Here is an 8,683-nt window from a genome sequence, read left to right as displayed (position 1 = left end):
TTTTGTGTTTCAAACTTTATCATACCCGAGATGTTATAAAGAAGAAAAAAATGAAAATGAAAATGAAAAAAATCATATGTAAATAGTTTGTTTGGGCTGCTCATTCTTAAGAATTACATGTAAAATAATGGTACCGCTTTCAGCACCTAAAATCGGAAACAATCATACCACCAGGGAGGTTAACTGACCATTGTGCCGTCACGCAACACTGTACCCAAATAACATTTATGTCTTTTTTTTTTTTACCACAAATAGAGCTTTCTTTTGATGGTATTTGGTCCCCTCTGCATTTTTTATTCTAATTGCCATGAGGTGCCATGTTAAACTTTCAGTGACCAGTATGAGGGAGTAAGAGCGATAACACCAAATTTAACACACCTGCTCCCCATTCACACCGAGATCTTGTAACACTGAGTCACATGACACCGGGGAGGGAAAATGGCTAATTGGGCCCAATATGGACAATTTCACTTAGGGGTGTACTCGCTTTTGTTGCCAGTGGTTTAGACATTTATGGCTGTGTGTTGAGTTGTTTTGAGGGGACAGCAAATTTACACTGTTATACAAGCTGTACACTCACTACTTTAGATTGTAGCAAAGTGTAATTTATTCAATGTTGTCAAATGAAAAGATATAATAAAATATTTACAAAAATGTGAGGGGTGCACTCATATTTGTGAGATACTGTATTTCCTTTTACAACTTTAGGATAGTTAGCAAGTAGCACACATATTTCCTCTGCACAATATACATTTTCTGTAGCATCTAGAGCAAATAACATGTCTTATCTCCCTAACCCATCTGATTTTTGCTGTAATTGTCAAGTACAAGTCTCTTATATTAACCACTTAAGCCCCGGAGGATTTGGCTGCTAAAGGACCAGGGTTTTTTTTGCGATTTTTTACTGCGTGACTTTACCAGACAATTGCGCGGTCGTGCGACGCTGTACCTAAACGAATTTGACGTCCTTTTTTTCCCACAAACAGAGCTTTCTTTTGGTGGTATTTGATCACCTGTGCGATTTTTTGATCACGCGCTATAAACAAAAAAAGAGCGTAAATTTTGCAAAAATAACAATATTTTTCACATTTTTTTATATGAAATTCCCCAAAAAAAAATGTAAAAATCAAAATTTTTTAACATTTTTCGGCCAATTTGTTTTATGCTACCTATGTTTGTTAAAAAAAAATCGCAAAAAGCGTATTTTGATTGGTTTGCGCAAAAGTTATCGTGTTTACTAACAAAGGGAAAGATTTTTGTCATTTTTGGTGTTTTTTTTTTTTAACGCGTAATGGCGGCGATCTGCGATTTTTTTTTCGGTACTGCGACATTGCGGCGGACAGATCGGACCCTTGACTGACATTTTTGACACTTTTGGGGGTACCAGTGACATTACTGCAGTAATCAGTGCTATACATATGCACTGTTACTGCAAAAATGACACTGGCAGGGAAGGGGTTAACTTTATTGGACAGGGAGGGGTTAAGTGTGTCCTAGGGGCGTGATTCTAACTGTGCAGGGACATTGCTATTGGTGTAAAAGCAAAGATCAACAGTTCTACATAGTAGAACGGTCAGATCTTCACTTTTACACAGGGAGAACTGACAGGCAGCTTGTTTACACAAGCCGCTCTGTCTTTCTCCCTTCACAGGAGCGATCGTAGTGTGACTGGCGGACATCGAGTCCGCCGGTCACACGCACTGACTTGTCTGTAAACGAGCCGCGGCGGGCGCGCGCCTCGGCGGGCGCGCGCCCGCCCGCAATAGGCTCGCAAGTCAGTGACAGGCGAGTGACGTATCGATACGTCACTCTGCCTGGCCGGGGCTGACCGCCGCAGTATATAGTCGTGCGGCGGTCGGCAACCGGTTAAGAGAGAGATCAGAGAGATGAGAGGGGATCGGGTGTCCCAGTTGAACAGCTGCTAAGTTGTTGTTGTATCAGTAGAGACTGAGCATCACATAGCATCATGGGATCACCGAGTCCAGGGAGGACCCCTAGGATGTGGAAGGGAGTAATGATGGTCCTGATTTATCCTTCCCCATGTTGCCCTAGTGGCACACTCCCACTAAGGACAATAGTTCCAAAATTCCCTAGTGCAACCATTTCCTAGCTTCCCAGAGCAGATGTGTCTGTCATTGGTCAGGTACTCATTTTCCCATTCTAAACCACCGCAACCTCTCCTTGGTAAGTGGTTGAGGTTAGTGGCAGAGCACACATCAAAAATCAGGCTTGCTGCTGTATTGGGGCTGGTTATCAAAGTACGGTTTATCAGCTTGCCTGTGGAGCCAAAGCTCAGAATGGTTAACCAAGTTTTAGTGGATGCATAGGTGGGGTCATAACAGGTTACCTGGTCCCCTGCAGTGCACATTGAATTAGTGGTTTCATTATGCATACAAGTGCCAGTTACTATGCCTTCACATTTGTAATGAGAATGGCACAGCAACATTCATGTGGTTATGGGGCCTACTTTAGTCGTTTTGATTAGGGATGATCGAACGGTTCGGGTCGACCATCGGTTTGGCCCGAACATTGGGTGTTCGAGGTTAGGCCGAATTTAGAACTTTTTGCCCAAAAAGTTCGGAATTCGCCAACCAGAACCGACCAAAATGCAATGGTTCAGGAAATGGGCTTTAAAAGCCTGTGATTGGACCAGAACCATTAGCAAAAGCCAATTGAGGGGGCAGAAGAATGCTAGGAATGTGATTGGAGTGACTAGGGGGTCCATAGTCCAATCATTAGTGAATACGCCCCCCAGTATATAAGATAGCCCCCGCCAAATTCCTAGCATTGTTATACTGGACATGGAAGAGAGTGGAAGCAGTTCTGCTAATTTTACTTTAAAAGTGTCATTTAGCATTTATTAGTGTCAGGAAAGGGATATCTATTGTAGTTAGAGTGCTCCTTTACACTTTAGTTATCTTCAAAAATTTAGTTTCTGTAGGGAAAGTGTGAAGTGTCAGGGTGACCGTAATGTAGTGTAGGGTGAACTGACAGTGACTGCTATGGCTGGGTGACCAAACCCTTCCATAGCAGGGTGACCACAATAGAGAAAAGCTAGTTTCTCTCAAGTCACTTTCGCTGCACTAATATGGCTTCGCCGCCGCCAGCATTTTTGGCTGCAGGCTTTGCTAGTGATTTTTTGAGCACATGTTTGGAGTCAGACATGACATCTGAACATGTGTATAGGGTGTATATATACACACCCATGTCTGTATATATACACCTGCACATATAGGTGTGAAAGGAGCAGAAAAAACTACTTGCGCTAATGAAATAATTAACACCAATATATTTCTGCTCCTATCACACCTACAGTGGGTACGGAAAGTATTCAGACCCCCTTAAATTTTTCACTCTTTGTTATATTGCAGCCATTTGCTAAAATCATTTAGGTTCATTCTTCTTCCTCATGAATGTACACATAGCACCCCATACTGACAGAAAAACACAGAATTGTTGACATTGTTGCAGATTTATTAAAAAAGAAAAACTGAAATATCACATGGTCCTAAGTATTCAGACCCTTTGCTCAGTATTTAGTAGAAGCCCCCTTTTGATCTAATATAGCCAGGAGTCTTTTTGGGAAAGATGCAACAAGTCTTTCACACCTGGATTTGGGGATCCTCTGCCATTCCTCCTTGCAGATCCTCTCCAGTTCTGTCAGGTTGGATGGTAAACGTTGGTGGACAGCCATTTTTAGGTCTCTCCAGAGATGCTCAATTGGGTTTAAGTCAGGGCTCTGGCTGGGCCATTCAAGAACAGTCACTGAGTTGTTGTGAAGCCACTCCTTCGTTATTTTAGCTGTGTGCTTAGGGTCATTGTCTTGTTGGAAGGTAAACCTTCGGCCCAGTCTGAGGTCCAGAGCACTCTGGAGAAGGTTTTTGTCCAGGATATCCCTGTACTTGGCCGCATTCATCTTTCCCTCGATTGCAACCAGTCGTCCTGTCCCTGCAGCTGAAAAACACCCCCACAGCATGATGCTGCCACCACCATGCTTCACTGTTGGGACTGTATTGGACAGGTGATGAGCAGTGCCTGGTTTTCTCCACACATACCGCTTAGAATTAAGGCCAAAAAGTTCTATTTTGGTCTCATCAGACCAGAGAATCTTATTTCTCACCATCTTGGAGTCCTTCAGGTGTTTTTTAGCAAACTCCATGCGGGCTTTCATGTGTCTTACACTGAGAAGAGGCTTCCGTCGGGCCACTCTGCCATAAAGCCCCGACTGTTGGAGGGCTGCAGTGATGGTTGACTTTCTACAACTTTCTCCCATCTCCTGACTGCATCTCTGGAGCTCAGCCACAGTGATCTTTGGGTTCTTCTTTACCTCTCTCACCAAGGCTCTTCTGCCCCGATAGCTCAGTTTGGCTGGACGGCCAGCTCTAGGAAGGGTTCTGGTCGTCCCAAACTTCTTCCATTTGAGGATTATGGAGGCCACTGTGCTCTTAGGAACCTTAAGTGCAGCAGAAATCTTTTTGTAACCTTGGCCAGATCTGTGCCTTGCCACAATTCTGTCTCTGAGCTCTTCAGACAATTCCTTTGACCTCATGATTCTCATTTGCTCTGACATGCATTGTGATCTGGAAGGTCTTATATAGACAGGTGTGTGGCTTTCCTAATCAAGTCCAATCAGTATAATCAAACACAGCTGGACTCAAATGAAGGTGTAGAACCATCTCAAGGATGATCAGAAGAAATGGAAAGCACCTGAGTTAAATATATGAGTGTCACAGCAAAGGGTCTGAATACTTAGGACCATGTGATATTTCAGTTTTTCTTTTTTAATAAATCTGCAACAATGTCAACAATTCTGTGTTTTTCTGTCAGTATGGGGTGCTATGTGTACATTCATGAGGAAGAAGAATGAACTTAAATGATTTTAGCAAATGGCTGCAATATAACAAAGAGTGAAAAATTTAAGGGGGTCTGAATACTTTCCGTACCCACTGTATATATGTCTAGGTGTGTATATACATATAAATATGTGTGTATATACACCACTATACACAAGTTCAGATGTTTTGCCTGCCTCCAAATAACCCAAAAAAATGCCCAAAAAAACGCTAGTGTCAAATAAAAAACGCCCAGGTGTGTTGTTGCAGGCATTTTTGGGGGGGTTTTGGGGGCAGGCAAAACATCTGAACTTGTGTATAGTGTACCTGTGAAGTTTCAGCTCTGTAGCATGTCCAGAACCCCCCAAAAATTAGCATTTTCTTATCATTTTTATTAGAACAGGAATACGGCTTCTCTACGGCATTTTTTCTTGCATTTATCGGGCATTTTTGGAGGCAGGCATGACTTTTTTTGGATTAGTGTCTGGGGGGGGGGGGTCTAAAAAGTGTACCTGTGAAGTTTCAGCTCTGTAGCATGTCCAGAACCAGAAAAAAAGATAGTTTTTCAGTAGAGCAGGGATGGTGGGACCCCCCTTTTACACTTATATGATCTTTTTTTTATGGTTCTGGACATGATACAGAGCTGAAACTTCACAGGTACGCCTTTTAGACCCCCCAGACACAAAATCACACAAAAAAAGTTCTTAAAAATTGTCTTTTTTGATAGATTTTTGATAGAGAGACAATTATTGAAAAATTATTGTCTTTGGATTTAGTATCTGGGAAGTTTCAGCTCGTAGGATGTCCAGAACCATAAGAAAAAAGATTGTTTGTATTAGAACACTTTCAGCACAGGATGTTGGCTTCTTGCTTTTCACACCTTGCCGGTTTAATAGCAGGCCTTTTTTTTGGGCATTTTTTTGGGTTCTTTTGAGGCAGGAAAAACATCTGATCTTGTGTACACACACATACTTATATGTATTTTACACTTAGACAGATATAGGTGTTATAGGAGCATAACCATATTAGTGTAAATGATTTCATTAGCGCAAGCATATATTTCTGCTCCTATCACACCTATATATGTCTATGTGTGTATATACATATAAGTATGTGTGTATATATACCCGTATACACAAGTTCAGATGTTTTGCCTGCCTCCAAAGAACCCCAAAAAATGCCCAAAAAACGCTAGCGCCAAAAATAACGCCCAGGTGTGTTGTTGCAGGCATTTTTGGGGGGTTTTTGGAGGCAGGCAAAACATCTGAACTTGTGTATAGTGTACCTGTGAAGTTTCAGCTCTGTAGCATGTCCAGAACCCCCCAAAAATTAGCATTTTCTTATCATTTTTATTAGAACAGGAATACGGCTTCTCTATTGAACTTGTGTACAATACCACTATACACAAGTTCAGATGTTTTTCCTGACTCCAAAGAACCCCAAAAAATTCCCCAAAAAACGCCTGCTATTAAACCGGCAAGGTGTGAAAAGCGAGAAGCCATATTCCAGATCTATAATTGCACTAATACAAACAATCTTTTTTTTTATGGTTCTGGACATGCTACAGAGCTGAAACTTCACAGGTACACTTTTTAGACCCCCCAGATACTAAATCCAAAGCATTTTTTTTATTTTTTTACATTTTTTATTTTTTTTTATTTTTTCAATAATTGGCTCTCTATCAAAAATCTATCAAAAATTAAAATTTTTAAGAACTTTTTTTGTGTGATTTTGTGTCTGGTGGGTCTAAAAGGTGTACCTGTGAAGTTTCAGCTCTGTAGCATGTCCAGAACCCCCAAAAAAAGATTATATAGGTGTAAAAGTAGGGTCCCACCATCCCTGCTCTACGGAAAAAGTATCTTTTTTTCTGGTTCTGGACATGCTACAGAGCTGAAACTTCACAGGTACATTTTTTAGACCCCCCAGATACTAAATCCAAAGTCAAAATAAAAAAATCTCTCTTTTTTTAATTTTTTCAATAATTGGCTTTTTTATCAAAAATGACAATTTTTTAGAACTTTTTTTTGTGTGATTAATAGTCCCTGGGGCATGACCCAGAACCCTAGGCACATTTATTGGGTTTTAGGGCTTTAAAATGGTGTTTTTTGATTACCGAAGTTCGGGTCCATTGATTTCAATGGGGTTCTGAAATCCGGCCGAACTTTCGGGTAGTTCGGATGTTCTGGCCGAACCGAACTTTTCAAAAGTTTGATCATCCCTAGTTTTGATACACGAGTCACATTTGCCCTCCCCCTTATGGGCCTGGCCAGTATTATTACTATGGCTACCAGTAATCTTATTAAAGCATTTCTAGCAGACATCATATCGTGAATATTCCCAGCTTTGTCGGTGCGTTGACCTGTCAGCTTTCAGGTTTGTGACTGTAGCAGAGCTAGCAGATATCAGATGTCCTTTTCTTCTGCCGTGCCTTGACCCAACAGCTTCCACATATGTGTTGGGAGCAGGGCTGTAGATATCAGATGTCCTATTATTCCGCTGTGCATTGATCCAACAGCTTCCAGAGCTAGATTGTGCTAAAGTTTAAATACTGTAGATTTTGCAACATTTATTATTTACTTTATTTTATTGGCACAATGCTAATTTACTGACAAAGACTCCTGAATAGCTCCAGAACCACTTTCTTTTTATGAGGAACAAAAAGGCTTCTTTAACTTCCTTGTTACGTAGAGTGTAGATAAAGGGGTTGACAAGGGGAGTGAAGACTGCATAGAACAATGCCATCACTTTGTTCAGGGATCCTTCACTTGCAGTGGGCTTAATGTACATGGCAAATGCTGTTGAGTAGAAGGTGGATACCACCAACAGGTGTGAAGCACAGGTAGATGCCGCTTTCTGTTTTCCATTGATGGATTTAGATCTCAATATAGCCCTCAAGATAAATCCATAAGACATTATAGTTAAAAGAATTGAGCTGAGGATGACTGAAGATGCACAGACAATGACAGTGAGCTCTCTGAAATAAGGGTTAGAACAGGACAGTTTAAGCAGAGGAGCTGACTCACAAAAGAAATGGTTAATGACATTGGCACTGCAAAAATACAATTGTGATAACAAAATAATTGGAAATGATGTGGTCAAGAAACCAAGGACCCACGAGGCAGATGACAGAATGAAGCAGAACTTATGACTCATGATGCTTGTGTAGCGCAGAGGGAAACATACTGCCAGAAATCGATCAAAGGACATAACTGATAGAAGAATGGTCTCAGTGGCACCAAGGAAAGTGAAGAAGAAGAGCTGTGTGATACATCCATTAAAGGAAATGCTTTTTCTTTTCCTTGGGATGTCTATAATAATTTTTGGGACAGTTACAGAGATATAACCCAATTCAAGGAAAGATAAGTTACCAAGAAAGAAATACATGGGTTTATGGAGCTGACGTGTGCATCGAATTATGGTGATAAGGAATATATTTACAGTGATAGTGATTAAATACAATATCAAGAAAAACACAAACAAGAAATTTTGATATCCTAGTATGTTTGAGAACCCAAGAACAATAAACTCTTTCACATTGGTCTGATTTTCCATTGTTGCTTGTCTGCTGAAAAAGAAAACAATGAAATATTTTGTAAAAATACACCATTTTAAATGATTTTTACTAAATGTTTACTGAATATAAAACAACATGTAAATATTTGCATACACTATAACAAAAAAAAACCCACACCATAATCCCCCCTTTACTAAATGATTTGGACCAGTGCACAAAGCAAAGACCATAAAGTCATGGATGAGCGAGTTTGAGGTGAAGGAACTTGACTGGCCTCAACCGGATAGGACACCTTATGGATGAATTAGAGTGGAGACCGCGAATCGGGCGTCCACAT

General features: G+C 40.8%; 1 protein-coding gene across 1 annotated transcript; it reads right to left on the bottom strand.

The window, feature by feature from the left end:
• Positions 1 to 7,415: 7,415 nt before the first annotated feature.
• On the bottom strand, positions 7,416 to 8,384 carry LOC309544360 (olfactory receptor 6C75-like; the record flags this gene model as incomplete). Its single annotated transcript, XM_082243259.1, has 1 exon — positions 7,416 to 8,384. One exon carries the CDS (start codon positions 8,382 to 8,384, stop codon positions 7,416 to 7,418), a length of 969 nt encoding a protein of 322 aa, XP_082099385.1.
• Positions 8,385 to 8,683: the final 299 nt, after the last annotated feature.

The sequence above is a fragment of the Pelophylax lessonae genome, assembly GCF_965119305.1.
Source record: "Pelophylax lessonae genome assembly, chromosome: 1".
Taxonomy (NCBI): Eukaryota; Metazoa; Chordata; class Amphibia; order Anura; family Ranidae; genus Pelophylax; species Pelophylax lessonae.
This window is presented reverse-complemented; position numbering and strand designations above follow the sequence as displayed.